Here is a 19771-nt window from a genome sequence, read left to right as displayed (position 1 = left end):
AGCTTGACGCTTCACTAACGATTGAAAATAATGTTTCAGCAACAAGCAGCGCTGATGGTGGCCGCGACGGCTCAAGGCTACATCAACCCTATGTCTGCGATCGCATCACACGCCCTCAACGGAATGACTAACTCTGTTGTACCGCCAACATCCGGTGTGTATTCTCGTTTGTCAACAAGATCACTTCACAATTCGCTCACCAATGCCGTCACTAGAATTATCGCTTTATCATCAAGCTTCACGAAGAATAAATGCAATTGAAACAACTCACGTGCGACGTTATAGTCGATATATAGTTTTGTAAATGCTAAATTATCGCAAAATTTTAGCATTCACCTTATTATACACCATATGGCAAAGTCCTTAAACTTAAGTGTCTTGCTAATTTCCATCACAATAATAAAATCTATTCACCTTATATGAATGAAGGCTAGAATGACCGTTTACGATGAGCATTTATACTACACTTGATATCTTACTAAGCCTGGTCAAACCAGATTTACCGGCACAGTATCAATAAGATATGGATTTTCTCATTCCAGATAACTTTTCTGGTCTGGCGATAGGCACCGGTCAGCCTCTCAATGGTGCTCTACCATCTCTGCCGTCTCCTACTATGCCGGGCTTCAACATGGCTGCTCAGACTCCCAATGGACAACCACAGCCCCAAGAAGCGGTCTACACTAATGGCATTCACCAAACATTCACCGGACGTAAGTAGAGTAAAGGGATGTATCGATACCACAGAGTAGAAGATACACGCCAAAAACTTGAATCATTTTATAGGCTATGATGATCTATAGCGTTGCATACCAGCTACACGTAGCTGTGTGAGAATAACTTAAAGCTCGTTGGAAACAGATGGTTTAGAATCATGTTTTTACATATAATTCACTAAGGACTCAAGTGGTTGATTCTGCGTAGTCCCATGTGCTAGTCCAATCAAATTAAGACAGCATTGGACTCCAGCATCAATATCGCTATCCACTGCACAGAAGACAGGAAAGAATTGAGGAACATACATTGACGAACATAGTCCGAACAAAAATGCTCCGTAAAAGTCACGACCCTCAGAAACGCGATGCAAGCAGAAGGATGCCGAGATCAATCAAACTGTTCTCATTTTGTAATCTAAACAAAAATTCAGCCAATTCTTTCTCTGAAGAAGTGCTGTGTTGTCAATGTGTCGAAGGTTAGTAATCTTCAAACCACCCACTAAAATAATGGACACGGATGAAAAGGTAGTAACTTTCTCATATGAATCTTCAATTTAGATGAGAAGATCTTCATCCTCCATCATTATAAGGGACTTATTACATTGCCAAAATAAATGATCATAGAACCTAATCTCGAGATTTGAACCGTCGACCTACCGAGTAATAAACCATGGAAGACCACGCTGTAGTCTCCAAAAGTCATATCATGTCCATAACAATCAATCTACAGTATATCTAGGCGATCTTGAGGCATTCATCTAAATCATTCACAAACCATTTATATGAATAAATTTACTTGTCATTCGACGACTAACCCCTTAGTTCAGAAAGGTATCTTCTGTTTTCGATTAAGAGTCTGGTAGCTTTGGCACAAATAATTAAAGACAATTGAGTCTACAAGAGCCTTAAATCACATTTAAGCATCCATTATATTCATGTCCTCCTCCTCACATCGTTTTCCTCATTACTGAGGGTCGTGACTCCCCCGTTGCATCAGTTTCTCCCATACGATTTCCCTCCATTTGATTTGGGATCCTAATTTCATGAAGGGCATTGTAGAAGTTGATGTTAAGAGAAGATCGTATTTGGTCCGACCATCTCGTGGGACTGCGTCCTGTATGTGCTCATATATTTTCACCCGTGTCATATGTCTTGCAGCCGTGCAGGTAACTCAAGGTCTACCCAACGGCGAGGCCGCAGCCCTGCAGCACGCGTACGGAGGGGGAATGCAGCCCTTCCCTGGCGTAGGTGAGTAACGAAGAAACTTCATTGTCCTACCGCTTACCGCGACACGCTCTCATTTATAAGAAAACTAGCCGTACTCGCCCGCCTCGCTGGGTATTTAAAATTAACATTATTATTTATTGTCATTATTATTAGGGGGTCCAACACTCATATAAATATTAGCCTATCCAGTAAGTACATGTATTTTCTACATGGATACCAAGTTTCAAGTCAATCGGATGCACGGCTCAGTAGTTATAACGGAACATCCGTAAAAACCACTGTAGATTTATATATTAGTATAGATTACACTGATTGAATCAAGTCCACTCTTTTGTGCAACCAGTAAATAAAACAAGAGAGGCTCGCCCCGTAAGAGCATACGACTATATAAATAAAACAAAGCAAACCAATCATATTTTCTTTAGTTTTCGTGAATCGAACGCGTAATTAAAAATGCTATTGCTATCTTAACCTCACGTTTGTTTACTTCACAGTATTCACGGACAACCCAAACAAATGAATATAGTGCTTAGCACTTATTTCATCAGGATGTACCGATTTACTAAATAAGCATAGCTTCCTACTTGAATTATAAAAAAAAAAATATATACAAAAAATTTGATAACCGATTCGATGTTATTTACCATTTTTTACTAATTTTTACTTAGTGTGCTCCAATCCAATAGAGCGTACATATGTCAATGCTATCCGAATAGTGGAATGTTCAAACTACAAACGGACATCGCTGCCTATCAAATCATTTTTTTTCTCTACCAAAAGTGTCCTGCTCTTCAAGCCGGAATGCATGCTTACTCTGTAAACCAACCACGTGGGCTTCTTCAATGATCGTATGATCTTTATAAGAAAAGACAAATAAATATCACCTTCGAGCCACATAACTAAAATTCTCCTTTTTGTATCCGTAAATATTTTTGATGAATCACTTTTAATAATAAGAAAATATTATAAATGAGAGCGTAATAAATGTACTACGTACGTGTTGCAATCTATCTGTTTTATTATTATTATTTTTTTCGTTTTAAACCATCTCTGGCAAATTATGTTTTAGTTTATGTTTTTATTGAATCTCGATAAGAGTTTTGGAGCCGCATTCATCAACAGTCCGCATCACCATTATTTTTCATATAAGGTTTATTCTAAAGCTTCTCCCTCCACGGTGCTCTCTGAGTGCTATGACATGTCCTTCTTCAAACGAGGTTTAGTAACAGTCCTCAGAATTTGTTGGGGCACACGGTAACCACTTACGATCGGATTAGCCGTTGGTTCGTCGGTTTATATCAGCAATTTTTTTTATATTTTTTTTGTCTTTAAACATTCGTCATTTCTTCATTCTATTGACACCGGCATTGGCATTGCGTACAAAGCAAACACATAAACACTCAGACCGCGAATAGCAGACGTATTGAGACACTTTTCAGTAGAGACACCGGCAAGAATTGAACTCTGTCCCTTGGCACGGAATTCATAATACAGGTAGCTTTCCTATAACACGGTAGATACGTTCCTACATAGACTCGTGTTGTGCAAAACCGCGTTATATTATTATGAGACTAGAAGCCAGTACAAAGACGAGGGTAATTTTTCTGAGTGAGACATCTCAAAAATTCGTGTATTGAAGTCGTCGTGACCTAAAGGATAAGACGTCCGGTGCATTCGTGTTGAGCGATGCACTGGTGTTCGAATCTCAGGCGGGCCTATTTTTCTAATGAAATACGTACTCAACAAATGTTCACGATTGACTTCCACGGTGAAGGAATAACATCGTGTAATAAAAATCAAACCCGCAAAATTATAATTTGCGTAATTACTGGGGGTAGGACCTTTTGTGAGTCCGCGCGGGTAGGTACCACCATCCTGCCTATTTCTGCCGTGAAGCAGTAATGCGTTTCGGTTGGAAGGGCGGGGCAGCCGTTGTAACTATACTGAGACCTTAGAACTATAATATCTCAAGGTGGCTGGCGCATTTACGTTGTAGATGTCTATGGGCTCCAGTGACCACTTAACACCGGGTCGGTTGTGAGCTCGTCCACACATCTAAGCAATAAAAATAAAAATGTATTTTTTTGCTTATTATGTATACATAAAAAATAAGCGGTAAAAATCGATTATTCCCATATATTTTGTGTTCATAATGCATAATGTAAATTTCTGAATAATTTTAAACAAAAATCTCGTTATCGAAGTACGGTGTTATAAACGGGTTACCTGTATTATTCACTTGTTCATAAAGTTCCGTGCCGGTATTTTCCCAAATGATTTCCCTAAATAAACAATCTAGTAACAGAATTGAACACATTTCTTATTATTATTATTTTTTTTAACAGAATTTATGATTATGAACATTGATGTGGCAAATGCGTTTGTTTTTGTTTTACGTAATGGAAATTCAATTAATTGATCTTCAAACAACCAAACAGTTTCTGTAATAGTTTAGCGGTAACAAAACCTAAAGTCGTATAATAAACTTTCTAATCATTTTTCATCGTTCTCGTCGAACCCGTCGCTTGCGACGAAGGACTCGGCGAGTAAATTAACCCACAGTCACAGCCCACTGAGTTTCTCGCCAGATCTTCTCAGTGGGTCGCGTTTCCGATCCGGTGGTAGATTCTGCGAAGCACGGCTCTTACTAAGGCTAGTGTTAGCAACGTCGTCAGATTTGAGCTCCGTAAGCTCGCCTAATTGTTAGGTTATGCTGCCTCTCACGGCCATCAGCTTAGGTCGGAAAAAAAAGGAAAAGAAAAAAAGACATTACTACTACTAGTACTGGATGAAACTGCGCCTGGTCTTTCTTTAAATGTATGAAATATGACTTTTTTTGTAAGCACTCGATCGGCAATACCTTATGAGCTGTGACGAAAAACAGTTGAACCAAATCTCAATTGAAATCAATAAGAGAATTTATTAACATTATTAACTATATCTCGATAATTTATTTCATAAATTTATTTATCTAAACGTTTTATATACCAATTTATATTGTAATTATAAGCGTGTTTCATTCAATGTTTGTTTTCCACAAAGTCTAGTCAAATAAAACAATGCAAACTTGTACGAAACTAAAAATATATATGTTTATAAAAAGTCGCTATTGGCCATTTCGTGTAACTTGGAACATATAATATTCTAATAAAAATTTTAATTAAACGTTTTAAACGAATAATATTTCTAGAAAGTTGTTGTTTGATGATCAACAATTTGATAAATTGTTGTCGTAGATAAAAGCCAGAACCATTCTACGTAGTTATATGAATATTGAATGTGATATTTAAATCGATTGATTTCAAAGGTGTCGAAAATACATTTAGAGATAAACAAATTAAGCTCCGCCTATGATTCTATTAGTATGATTTCCTTTTAAATTATCAAAATAAATTGCTTAATTTACGGGTTTAGATCAAAATACAGATTACCACCTTAGAGATCAAACGATTGATTCATAAAAGAACGCAACAACTGTAGACATTCGTATGGGGGCTGAATAGCTTATGGCTTGGTCTGCATGTGTGTAAGGTTTAGGTGTTCATTGTGAAAACTTGCCAATTGATGTTTGACAGCTTACCCAGCGGTATATGGGCAGTTCCCACAGCCCATTCCACCACCGTTGTCCACCATTGCACCGGCCCAGCGAGAAGGTAAGTGGAGCCTCACGGTAGAGCTCCCGAGTTCACGAGCCAGTGAAAAATTTAGAGAATTAATCTACATTGCATAGCACTATCCCAGAATGCTTCAAGTACTTCATCTAACACAATTTGAAAGTACTACTGAATATTTTTAAACGATCAGAAACAGCTTTTATTAACATTCACATACGCTTTCTTTTACGAATACTCAATAACTATATAAAAAAACCACAGGATCATAAACTGTGCGCCCTAATGATTGGCTGAAAAATAATCCTTCAAAATTTAACACAAAATTCGTTTTCCGAAATCGGGCATAATCAAAAAAAAAATGTTATTTTCTATTCTCATCGACAGGCAAAGGGTCTAATTTTTCGGTTACCGTTATCCATAGACATGTATAATCTGTGCCTGCCTGATGATGTAGATGGAAGTCTCCTGCGCTTGACCGGCTATAATACACTAGAACCGGAACGCATGCTTTGCGGCAGAAATAGGAGAGCACGTAGCGTTAGGTATTCGCTCGTCATACGATAGCTAACCGATAGTTCTGCGCGGTCCTTCACGTTGCGAATAACGAAACAATTGGCTGCTGCGAGCCCTCCTCGCTCAATACTCGCTGATCATCCCGCCTTCGTATCGTTCATCTCATTGCATCTAAATGTTGTGTCACTACGCTTCCCATCTTATTCTGTTACTGTTTCATTTTCACACTAGCTTCCTTTTCTCTTGTCTCTCAACGTTCGAAAATTCTCAGTCACGTCATTCCAGTTTCCACCAGTTTCGGACACGACAATCTCGAATGCCAAACTGAATGAAGTGACTTAGTATTATTTTTTTTGTTAATCTGTCCATCGATGCGTGTGCATGAAGTTTGTGTTCGATGTCTGTCAACTTTTCAGCTTAATACACTATCGGCTAATTCTTGGTTAACCCTGGGAACGTTTTGTTTGCTTCTAACCTTCTTCTAAATCACGAACATTAGGCGTAACGTATTAACATCGGACCGATAACATCACATCCGACGATCTTCTATTCATCTGCAGTAGTTTTCAGTAATTATCCGACTACCCGCATTTTCCGACATTCTCACAATTTAAGCTTAAAGTTGCTTCTACTTCACAATTTCATGAGCGAATTAATTGAAATTACTGCATTAATGTCTCCTTCATGTTGGTCCTATGATTGGCCCTTACGAAAGTTCCAAATTTGTTTTCCTTTAAAAATTTCATAATAAAACATCATACTCACACATTAACAAAATAAAGAACATTGGTGTTTGAGAGCAGATTTGTGAGTTCTTTAAAGAATTTCTGATGTTCCCAGGCTGCTCCATTTCCGGCCCTGAGGGCTGTAACCTCTTCATTTACCACCTGCCCCAGGAATTTGGAGATGCCGAGCTCATGCAGATGTTTCTTCCCTTCGGCAACGTGATCAGCAGCAAAGTCTTTATCGATCGTGCCACTAACCAAAGCAAGTGTTTCGGTTAGTATATATATTAGGGAATCTTCGGGCACATTCAGGTTTCATTGTTACCTTTTTTTTTTCTAAATTAGATTTCTTTCAATCGCAGTACAGGTTCTTTTAGCCTGTCTATTTCTGTCGCGAATAGCCATGCGTTCCTGTTTGATGGGTAGGACAGCCGATTCTATTTTCCCAGTCGTTCTTACAACCTACTATTTGACATATATCTCAAAATGGCGCCCGTTTCCTATTGTAAAGTAAAGTAAAGTCAATTAAATCATAACTAAACTCGTTAAGACCTTAACGATATAAATATTAATAGACGAAACGTTCGTTTCTTAGATTTTCTTAAATGTTTTTTCGTTTATAAATTCCTCGCATACAAATCTGTTGCTTAGATTATGGAGCGTGACATTAAAAACGTAGGTTCCTCGTCAGGTTTCGTGTCGTTCGATAACCCGGCGTCGGCGCAAGCTGCGATCCAAGCCATGAACGGCTTCCAGATCGGCATGAAGCGACTGAAGGTCCAGCTCAAACGGCCGAAGGACGCCAATCGGCCCTATTAACACGTAACGCCGTCCCCGCGCGTCCACGACGTGCCACTGGTAAGCACACACGCTCAACTCAGAGGAGGTTTTATACAAAATCCAAAATAAGCTACAAAACATTTCCGGATACTTTCTTACCGTTTATATCTGCCGCAAATCAGACATGCGTTCCAGTTTTTAGCGTAGAACAGCCCTTATCTTAAACACTAATACTTATATATACTCAGTGCTTACTGTTAAAATCTGTTAAAATTAAAAAACAATTCCTAAGCTTTCAGTTTTTAAAAAGTAATCTTTAAGACAATAAACAACAAAAAGATGAATTAATTTTATCAACTTATCGCGAGAACTTAAAAAGCTCTTTCTCGTTTACACATCGAGGGATGGAAAGCTATTTAATTTAAGCGACATTTTTGCAAATTTACAGGAGAGCCAATTACAATTTGAAATTTGGAAAAAATTTCATTACAAAAAAAAAACTTCTTAGGCTATTCGAATGAGGTAACCATAATTGAAGTTTAATTTAAAACAAAGCTTATACCGAATAAAACGGACCTTTAATTACAAAGATAAATGTTGCGTATTAAGCAAAATGTCGCTTTAACAAAATAACCTTTAACGGCCGTCTGGTGTAGTGGTAAGTGACATGGTCACTACACAAGGGGGTCGCGGGTTCGAATCCCGCCAAGGGAAGATATTCGTATGATAAAAATAAATAAAAGATGTATTTTCCAGATCCTATTTTGTATATTAAATATATGTATGTGTATAATAAAAATCTTACATTTATTTCCGTTATCTGGTACCTGTAACACAAGTTCTTTACGAACTTACCACGGGACCAGTTAACGTGGCGTGATTGTCAGTAAATATTTATTTATTATTTATTATTATTATTATTTAACCCCTCGACATAACGCCTTTGTTTGTTACAGGAGGCGTTTGGTTACCCCGCACCGTCCGCGGCGCGTTCGTTCGCGTATTATCAATTTAATTAAAGGAATTTAACACATTTTATTATATAGAGAATATCACTTCGTACACGTTACGTGCCAGCCCAAATGGCTAGAGTATACTAAATTAGTTAAAAGTAATTTATTCAATCAGCTCTTAGGGACGCTTCATTCTTATCATTAACGATTAAATATTATAATATTCTATTATATGATCATATATTATACAATTTATTAAACTTTTAATTAAATTATTATTATTATTATTATTAAAATGACACGTTTACTATTAAAAAAAAAACATTGTCATTCGTATTCAAAAAATCGTAACTTCTAGGTCCTTAAAATTTTGAATGTAAAAAGTATTGAACTAGTTGTTTGCTTGGACAAAGCCAAAGTGAATTTATTAAGTAAGTCAAGAAAATCTTAAGAAAATTTAATAATATATATTAAAATGTATTTTAAATGTTCGTTTTTATAAAATAAAAAAACAGCGTGGGCCACAGATGATCTTTTAGACAGCACGTTTTCAAATGTTAAATTTCTCGTTCATAACAATCATTTAATTTTCGGCTTAAGCTTAATTTGATTTAACGTTAAGTATTCACATAATAAGTATAGCATTGAGTTATCCCTTTGCACTTGAGTGGTTTTACGTTTAAACTATGGAAGGTAGAGGTAAGGAGAACCGTCTCATATGGGCGAAGCTTGAAAAAGTGTCCCACTTTCAGTACTACATAACAGTTCAAAAATCCTCCAGAATGGCGCTAGCATAGGCACAGGGTATGATGTGAATTGAGCAGTTCTTTACTGATTGAAGTATGCTGAGTTAAGAAATTTAATATATTTAATGACCAGAGTTAGTGACAGTGTAATATACAAGACCTCACATGTTTACGAAGTCCAAACTAATTGCGTCAATATAACCTAAAATTATTGCTGTGGTAAAACCTGGACACATCGATTGCATTTTCTTATCAGCTTTAAATAAAATACTTTTTGTGGTTTTGCAGTGCTTACAGTTCTTTCGTCCTTTTTTATTTCTCTATCTTATTCTAATAACTTACAGCGCCTTTTTTTTTAATTTACCCGGTTGCTACTATAGCGCCAACCTTATTTAGCAGATTTTAATGGACACTTTTCACACACAAAGACGGTTCTCCTTACCTCTACCCTTCACGGTTTAAACGAAGCGATATTATTATGCTTCGGCAAGGACGGTACTCAAAGAAGCCAAACTTAACTAAAACATCTTGATTGACTTAATACGTCAAACTGGTGTAATGACTTTGACAATCCTCTCGATGGCAAAGGGCTATTATATCATAAAGCCGATACATTTAATTATCTGATGATCTGACGTGGCCCAACGCATTACGAACGCTGTTGTCTCCCAAACTCTACGCAATATTACTGTTGTTAAAGATTATTTGGCTGTCAAAGATGGATAAGCTTCCAGCGCGCCTGGCGGTAAGTGGCTATCCGCGCCCACCGACAATGCCAGAGATGCTGTCTAGCGTAAAAAACCTTACTTCACTTGGATTGTATCATTATAAACTTATGTAGTTAATTTGTATATTATCTTTTGTTAAAGGATTGAGATCTATATCTGTATTTGGCATTGTTTAACATAGATATGTGTCCTTCGATCGAAACAAGATCAACTAAATAAAATGAAAATGTCGCCAATTCAATTTTTATCACTTACATAAATGTATCCAATGATAAACAAGTAGTGTTCAGCATTTAACAATATACGTATCTAGAAGACCGTAAAAATCGAATCTACGTATTAAAGTTACCGTATAAATTCTACTAAGATACGTATTTAATATAATAAATACCGACTTTTATTGGTATTTATTACGAACGCTAATGATCCAAAACCAGAAACCGTCACAGCAACGCCTTAATTACCATCGAATATTAAATAATAATCTTCTAAATGCGGCCCTGTTTCCCACATACATACGAGTATATCTAGGAGGTTGCATCTCACACTATCGTTAATGCTACATTACTTCAAAGCAATGAATTCTTGAGCTGACTTCGTTTAATTAAAGGTTAAATGCACACTTACCGTATCGTAACGCAAAGTTCATAGATTTATAAGAATTTATTGTATAGCGACCAACGCATTGAGGGAGCCAACAGTGCTACGTGCGAACTAAAAATACATAATAGCGTAATTTCTATACAAAATGTACCAATGTAATAATAAATTGTAACATACTCGTACTTACATACGTTAAGGTAAGATGAGCGCGCTTGCCGGTGTAAACCACGCGAAAGCGCTTGATTTAGTTGCGACTTACAATTTACATGATTTACAGGAATTCGAAAGCGCGTAATAGAAATTCATTCATTTATTCTATTCTGACAATTTTTCTCGTAAAAAACAAAACTAATATTTACATCTTACAATTCACTAATAACTTTGTTCAAATAGATTTGGAAATTTCCTTTAAATGATTCGTCTAGATTGGAATGCATGCGATCATCGAAACAGCTAACTTTTATGTTGATTTTAAATAGAAAACAGCCGATAGTCGCAATGAATCAATCGCTACGTCGTGCGGCGCGCGACTTTCATCGCAGCGTGTTGTACTCACTGACGTTGATCTATATTAGTTAAATATTTCACTCTTCATAACAGTATAGAATTTTATATTTACACGTATAATTATCATATTATAATTATCTAGTGTTCTAGTTTTAGGCGTTATTGTTTCACTTGAGGCATTTGTAAAATTGATACGAAAAAAAAAAAACGATCGTTTTAAATATTTCTATTTTCTTCTATAAGTCTCACGTTTGTGCAATAATTGTTACGCTTTTTGAAAATTGTTTTAGCGTCGTTCTTTTTTTATTTATTTGTTCGATATGCCTAATTTATTGAGGTAGTCTTTTTACGTTACCATTTTAGATTAATTCGTCTAAGTGGTCTCGGTTTGTTAACGATCGCGGAGCCGGACTTTAAACGCACAAAAAAAAATATGTCAGAAGGGAACGCTTGTCAGCTGTCAAAATGAGATCTTTCCCGCCTTTCTTGTTTATGATGAATTACTGTAGGATCTGCTTCTTTTGAGTATATTGCACGCGATTATATTATGGACCGTGCTCGTGTCGACAGGATGGCGAGCGGAGGGTAGCACCACACTATAAGCCGCGCCCTCACCTACTTAGGTTACGAATAAATCGATGCCAAACCGGAACATGTATACTAAGTATGTCTACTAACAAAAATATCATCTCGTGGATAATGTAGGACTGTCACGCCGGGATCGCCCGGTTCCAGGGCGCCTCGTGCCCGGACTGTCACGACGGTGAACTTAGAACTTTATACTGATAAAAAAAAATTAAATTCCCTTAAAGCCGCTTTCAAACTACGCTATAATATAATAACATCTAATATACAGCTCATAGCCCAACAATATCTCACACCATACATTGTTATGGACACGTTCACACTGTTCTGTTCTATATATTATTGGCTAAGTATACGCTGCTATACTATATGGCACTCTAGTATAACGTAGTCCGAAAGCAGCTTAAAGGTATATTGCGATGATGCGAACGTTTGTAATAGATTAATGAGTCCTCTGAATGGAAAAAACAATTACCCATAAAGTGATTTTAGGATACAGGGTATGCTTTGCAATTATTTAAATGTATCTTAATGTTTTCACGTAGACAGGCATTGCCGTACTGTCTGACGTAGGCTGCACGTGGAGCTCCGCCAGAGCTGCCGACAGCCGTCTCCCAGGACTTTCATACTCTATGTCGTAACGAAAGTAGCATAACCGGACTCATCCTCATCACACGGCGACAACATTCGCGAATGGACGGAACCATCGCTTAGCTCACACTTACGTTCGCAACTGTCCCGCACTACCCGGTTCCGGAGCTCAGACCCTCACCAGTCATCTCGGCATCACCGCGGGCAGGTCGGAGCCGCGGCGTCCCGACTCTGTAGGGAACCAACGTTCGCGGAAACTTTACGCGGACAACTCGAAAGTTTTCTTCTATTTTAGGATATCGTGGTAGGGGACGCTGCGGTGACTCGTCCAATCGATCGCTCGCGAACTGAAATCGATTTAATTAAATTCTTAGTGTTAAAAATACGAATTTCTTAAACTATTTAAAACTTCTGAAATTTTATAATGTATTTATATAGTGTGCATACTCAAAATTTTAGGTAGAGTTCGCGTAGAAGTGAAGCAATGCACTCGAGGATGTTCAATCGTGTGAAACGATCGAATCCAAGCCAAACTCTTAGGCGATTGTAGGTAGTTAGTTCGTCAGCCGGTGTGTGGCGCCACTAGCGCCGCGCGGGATGCACGCCTCCCATTAGCGCCGGCCGACATTAGTTAGATTAAGTGGAAAGCCATTTATATTAAAATCAGAAAAAAAAGGAACTTTAGATCCAAATTAAGTAATCTAATTATATCTATTTATAAAATAAAAGAAATATGGAGAGATGCGCCTAGTGCTTTATGAAACGTAGATCATAGAAATGAAACAAAAAGATCTAGTCATATCTCCTTTTTTTGTTTAAAAACTTTTATTTTTTCCTATCGCTTAGCATAGATTAGCTTCAAGCACCCTCTCTATTATCTAACATTGCTAATTTTCTTTAGATTTCTTCACTGTAATTAATTCTTATTGTTTCTCAAATCAACTTACACTTTCTGATTTTTGTGACGAAATTAAATGAAAAATAGTTCTATGAAACCAGTTCGATTTATAAAGTTGAGTACACATAATACTAAACCGTATTTACCTACATTTTAACGCTAAATGACAAACGCGTTCAAAAGCGACTTGTAGTTGTAGTTTTTAATAAGTTATCCAGAATATTGTATATTAAATACTGTAGGTTTAATTGAAGGAGATTGTTGTGGCTTAGTACTAATTGAAGAAAATGTTAAGAGAACTCCATAACAGTTCTAAAATGATGACGAAATAGTTTTCGAATACGTAATCGAATGAACAATGCTTGAATTTATAAAGGAATGTTTATAATGAACAAAAGTGATATAAATTGTTATGTGACTTAGAAAAACACAATAGTCAATCACTAAAACAGCAACAGCATCGTTTTTTTTTGTTTTTTCTTTTTACACTTAGAAAAAAAAAACTACGCCTGTTCTTATATACAATTTAATTTACATACATTCTGCTAAATAATACGAGAATCATAAAATAGCATTAATGACAGCAAAACAACTTTATAACAATTTAATTTTCATACATTCTGCTATATAATGAAGTCATAAAATAACGTTAATGGCAGCAAAACAAGTTTATATTGAAAAAAAAAATAACGCCGTCCTTATAATCGTTTGATCTCTCAACTGTACTCTTAGACATTTAGTTTTCGCTCGCTTAACAGTGTAATTAATAACAGATAGTTTAAAACTAAACAAATATATACTATTGTAATTGATTTTTTTTGACTTATTACGATATTTTAAGATAGTGCGTCTTACCACGAACTCTCAAATCTATTTGATTTTATTGACAATTGTTTTAGTCTTGGTGTTGTCTTGTGAAAAATCTCTGTTAATCTGTTAAATTACCAACGTGATACTCGTTAAATATGAAAATTACGATAAAGTGCCTGCGGCGACAATACGAGTAAGATACCGTCAAATATATATCTAGATAATTGTACAAGGTTATGAACGTGCAAAACAATTTTAAAGAATATGAGACTTCTCTTAATATTAGGGAAACATTTCCTCATACATAACTTAGATTTTGAAACACTCCCTCCTCACTTTACCCTTTAATTCACTTGTTGTACATTTATTTCATCATCAGATCGGTTTCAAAATTTTCATTGCTAAACAGAACACTTATAGATTGATTAATTATTTTGCTGTGTAATTTATGAATAGATTTATAAACACCTCTAAAAGAATTGAAAAGATATAAAGGGCTTATAGTAATTGCCTTTATGTTGATATGTACGGCAGCGAATTTTAGGGTAATCTAGTCTGCATTATCTGTGTGCTTAGTGTGAGTTTTTAAAATTCTCGATTGCGTTAAAGCTAACTCAAGTATGCAATTGGAACAGCGCCCCTAGCGGCAAATAAAGGGAAGGAAAAACCTCACACTAAGCACACTGGTCTATTTTAAAACAGGAAAGAGATTTTAAGAAGCCTTATTTTGAGATTTAAGTGCTCGTGGTAACACCGTGACGGATATTAGTTCCAAAATATTTAAACTTGTACATATACATCATATCTTTAGGAGCTTACTAGCCTTTTAGCCCGGGACCACTCGGGCGGGTGACAGGGTGGCTGCTTTAATGCTAAGTAAAATCATAATCAATAACAGTGTTTAGACTGTACACGCTACACAATATGATATAATGCCTTAAACAATCTATACGGGGCGACTTGTTCGGATTCATTTTATTCTAGAACGTTCCTGAAATAAGTCCATCAAAAAACGAAGAAAATTTAAATATTCCTACTTAGTCATATATTAGGAAATTGGTTAAGTGTATTTTTAATTTATGACGTAATATAACGCCTAGTCGCCCGAAATCTAACGTGATCTTGACACTAGTAAATGTGTTATGTCTTCAACACTGTTCTGGATAACTTATATTCGAATGTATAGTATAAGTAATGAACAATTTTAATATCTATTTTAGGTTACTCGGTTTCCCTTTTAATAATAATTCTACTATTATAAATTTAAAAAAATAATAACGTAAATTGTAGTTTTGAAATTCATTTTATAAAAGACCAACTAATTAATCTGCTTCTAGTAGCTCGTAGTCAACTTAATAATATTACCTATTATGTTAGCAAGACGCAAAAATGTCTCTCTTAAATTGAATATATATCTTTGTGAAACCGAATAATCTAAATTGTGGAACATATTAATATAGTTTAGCAAAAGTGATACGCTTGTAACGATCGTCCATGAATCTGTTCTACGTAGTGGCAACACACACTTATTCAACCTTTTCTTTATGGTCATAAGAACCGTGGGTACAAAACATTTTCGGCTTGTGACGCGACTACACACATTATTATTGATGTCAATTATGGAAAATAAAAATAAGACGTTATAAAAATTTCAATTTGATTTAAAAAAAAAAAAAAAAATAGTTGTTTTTATTATTTGATTTAGACTTCATTATTATATTTCAATGGTTATTTTAATAAACGCAACTCCGACGTGAAAAGTCGTTACGAGTCGATCGCGACAGCGTTTAATTATCCTACGTAAATATTGTTTTGGAATCAATACTACCAGATTAATATATAATCGTATTTAAATCTACCTGTTTTTTGTCTCGTCTTGTGTTCTAGTGAGTTTAATAATATGTCAAAATTAATGTTTTCTAGAAAATATCAGAAAACATCTTAATAATGAATACATTAACAGAGGCAACGAGTCGCGCCACATAGCTTAGTTTCAATTTTAGTACAACTGCGTTACCATATTTTAACGATTAACTATTTATCTCCTAGTCAACATATTTCTTCCAATTACGTTCCGCTTTTTTTAAATTTAATTTAAGTTTTGTGAATGCTTTTCTTAACGCAATAAGCAAAACGTTATTTGAATTATGACAAAGTAACTGCACAAAGCCAAAGGGATTTGACACCAAAGCAACCCATAATTTCTTAATACCCCTAACTCTTAAACGTTATAATTATTATTAAGTATTGATTTCGCTTGAACTAATGACAGACATTGGGAAGTACAAAATAGATAGAAAAATATATGTGTATATTAAACATTAAAAATGGGAAAGGTCACTATTTTTGGTGATTGAACTGTTACATACGGACATCACGTTCGATGCTCTAACGTTAGTTCAATTTAAAAATAAATGTTGTATCAATGTTATGTAGAAGGGAACTAAATATAGGCGTCAAGGAATTCGCTGAAATACTTATCTAGTTAGAATCTTCAATCTACAGGTTCACGACTAAACTACACGTTTTCTTTCTTTGTACGTGTCTTTTCAATGTCTGTTTATACTTAATAATATTGATTTGATGTTATTATGTTAAGATAAATAGATAACTTAACCTATATAATATATAGATAGAAGCAATTCGAAAAAAAAAAGTTTATTCTCTTACATTGTTATTGTCCATGAAAAAATTATAAAGAGAGATGTATGTGTAATTAACACTTGTGCGTCGCCATTTGGTTACTGTAATGAAATAACGCATAACGCGTTATAATAGCATATAGCCGTTAAAAGCGCTATCAGTGCAGGTGTTATAATTAACATGTTATTTTTAATCTCGTGTATAGATTGCACTATAGAAAAGGGCTATGTTTGTAGAGATACATTAAGAATTACTACAATAAATAAAATTTGCCTACTTTGCATGTTATTTAGTTTACATAAAATTACATTTATATAATTAATTAAAATATTATGTATATTGCTGAAATATTTCAAAATTAAAAAAAAATACTATTCAATTATTTATATACACTTATTATGTTTAGTATGCTAGAAATATGATGAAAGATAATAAATAATTTTAATTATATTAGTAGAGTGTTTTATTTTTTATCCTATAATATGAGTCCGAGTCTTTTCGGCGTCTACCTGTCACACATCTGCGGGACACCGAATCATTTACCACACCCACAGCCGACTGCTTTTTTTACCCAATTACTAGTAAAATCGAAAAGCTATTCTGGTTTTGTTATCTAAGCGAGCTCACGGGGCACAGTCTCAGAGAGTTTCCCAATAACTACCCTAGCAAGGACAGTGTTTTCCTGAATCTACTGCCGGATCGGAATCGCGACCCACAGAAAAGATCCAGCGAAAAACTCATTGGATTTATGGTACTTGTGTAAGCGGGAAGGCGTCGTAGCAATAAGAACTAAACTGACTTTGATGCGTTTTATTCGGCGAGAAATATAATATTTGTATGCGCGTTCGAGCAGAGCTGCGTAGATTCGATCTTGGAGTCGTTTCGTAGCGCACTGCGCTCTCGGCGGCCGACTGGGAGCAGGTTCCTCTGCGCGTTACCCGCTCTCGTCCCCGCACACCGCTGTCGCCTGGACGGGTTTTATACTAGTGGTGGCCGCACACACGGCTAGTGATGTGCCGCCACAGATTGTATCTGTGGATTAAGGTACACATTTAACCTTTCATCGCATTCGACGAGTACGATGGGCAGTGCTTAGAATGCGTAGAAGCACCAAGAGTAGACCGGAAGGTTCCAAAAAGACGGGCTTAGGACTACGAATTGCAAAACTATCATGGATTTATCTCTCCCCTCTGACTCTTATGACCCCTTTTCGATAGGATCACGAACGAGCCATACGTATTCGGAATATGGAGTGAAAAGAATGACTTGACTGAAACAAGTGCATGAGACTGTTTGCTTATAATAAGTATACTTTTGATAGCCTGTAAATTTATTTAAAAATTGATAAAGAAAAATCGATGAGAATTGTAATACTTATCAAGGACAGACGATAAAACAATAAGTCTAATATTATTTATTCCGGACGGCCACCGCTCAGGTTTCGGCCACCACGTGTGATTTTTAGACTTCTTACGTTGAAACGTGGCAGCTCGAGTATTGCCGCAGTGGCTGTCGCGGAACGGGTGCTGGGATTGCTTCGAGGAAAATAACGAAGGCTCAGTATGGCGTTCACACGGTCCTCGTGGCTTGACCGGCGCATGGCGTAGGAGCGAGTCTCTTGTTGGTTCTCCTCTTCTCCCGAAGAGGTCTTGACTCGTCGGCTCGCTGTCTCGAACTGAATTTTTCGGTCGTGGGGTCGTCGTACACTCTTGCGGGGGCACGGAGCGGGCCTCGGGGAAACCCCTCTGCCCGGGCACATAACTCCCCGCCTATCGAGGCAGGGGTGGTGCGCTGCAGGACTGAGTGAAGCAGGCTTGGAGTTGTGATGTTGGGTGGGATCGCTTTTTCTTCTTTCTTCCTTCTCTTCTCTCTTTAATCAATCTTCTTCTTCTCTTCTGTCTTCTTCGTCGTCAGCAGGGGGCGGCCGTTTCTCTCCTCCATTTTTGGAGTTTACTCCTTTAGAATCGATTTACATATATAGGCCCGGGGTATGAAAATTATGGGGACCAAAATCGTACTAGCATGTCACACGAAATGCGTTATGCGCCTGATTGCGCATGTCACACGAAATGCGTCATCGCAGGTGACGCCGGGCTGCTGCGCCGGCAGTCCGCCACAAAGCCTCGTACTGATCGCGCGTTTCTCTCATTATTGTATTTTCATATATTTGTTAGTCGTTTGTTTTGTGTCTCGTTAATTTGTTAATAATCTGTAGTGTATCGTGTTGTCGTAATATAGAACTATTTCTCGTATTGTTTCGTTTAATTTTTTATATCCAGTAAACTCCAGTCGTGCGTCGGAGCGGACACACACACTTTTTTTTTATTTTTTTTTCCTAACTTAACCTAAAGTAAACATAACTTAATCTAACTTACATCTAAGTGACAGCGGCGCTCCGTTCATGCACTCCGTGGAGTGCCGGGACGGCGCGCGCTGTCACACCTAAACCTTTTTTTTTTTTTTCTTTTTTTTTCGGGTAGAGGGCCGAACCTCCTACGAGGTCCCCGCGCAAATGGGGCGCGCGGGGTATGTGAGACTCAACGATCTGCATGGTGTTGTGAGCAGACCGCGGGCCCAAGGATTTTAGAGCCCACCCACTAAACGACTCCCCTGCACTCTTACACCCGACGTCCGATCCCCTCCGAGGTCAGAACCCGGATGAGGTAGGGGGGCTACCGCGGTCAACACTACAACCAGACGGCGCGGCTCACCCCAAGGACGCCCAGCCGACGGAGCCTTCGAGGCGAATCGAAGGCTCTGAAACGTCGGCCGTCTCGGTACGGCAGCCCGTCGGGCCGCCCAGACGGTGCCGCTGGTGTCCCGGAATACCCCGCTGGACCAGAACCAGCCTGCCGGGTCGGGACGCGATACACCGTCGACCGGTCGCTCTATTCACTCCACGGCAGCGCGCTAGAGTGCTGGTAGCGCGCCGCGCGGCCTCACCCCCTCAGGTCGCCCCTTGACCTTCACCGGGGGGAGGCCGCCACCTACAGGGGCCGGGACGTACGGGCGTATTCCCGCCTCCGGCCCCCGGCTCGACGGCGACGGATCGGTGCGGAAAGGGAAGAGCTCTCCCTCTCTCGCTCCGCCGCCTCCTTCTGCGATATGGTGGACTCGCAGAAGTCGAGCATC

At 37.6% G+C, this 19771-nt stretch overlaps 1 protein-coding gene across 2 annotated transcripts in view; it reads left to right on the top strand.

Annotated features, from left to right (window-relative positions):
• Positions 1–17092, top strand: part of LOC101743724 (CUGBP Elav-like family member 4) — a 798506-nt gene extending 781414 nt beyond the window's left edge. For both annotated transcript variants that reach the window (XM_062671586.1, XM_062671587.1), the window contains 7 exons: positions 40–154; positions 543–713; positions 1875–1964; positions 5519–5596; positions 6893–7069; positions 7487–7653; positions 8532–17092. In XM_062671586.1, the coding sequence (XP_062527570.1) occupies positions 40–154; positions 543–713; positions 1875–1964; positions 5519–5596; positions 6893–7069; positions 7487–7614 (759 nt within the window). In that variant the 3' untranslated portion in view covers positions 7615–7653; positions 8532–17092. The remainder of the gene's footprint in view (positions 1–39; positions 155–542; positions 714–1874; positions 1965–5518; positions 5597–6892; positions 7070–7486; positions 7654–8531) is intronic.
• Positions 17093–19771: the final 2679 nt, after the last annotated feature.

This window comes from Bombyx mori, chromosome 12 (assembly GCF_030269925.1).
Source record: "Bombyx mori chromosome 12, ASM3026992v2".
Classification (NCBI taxonomy): Eukaryota; Metazoa; Arthropoda; class Insecta; order Lepidoptera; family Bombycidae; genus Bombyx; species Bombyx mori.
Note: the sequence above shows the minus strand (reverse complement) of the source record. Positions and strands in the feature narration are given on the sequence as shown.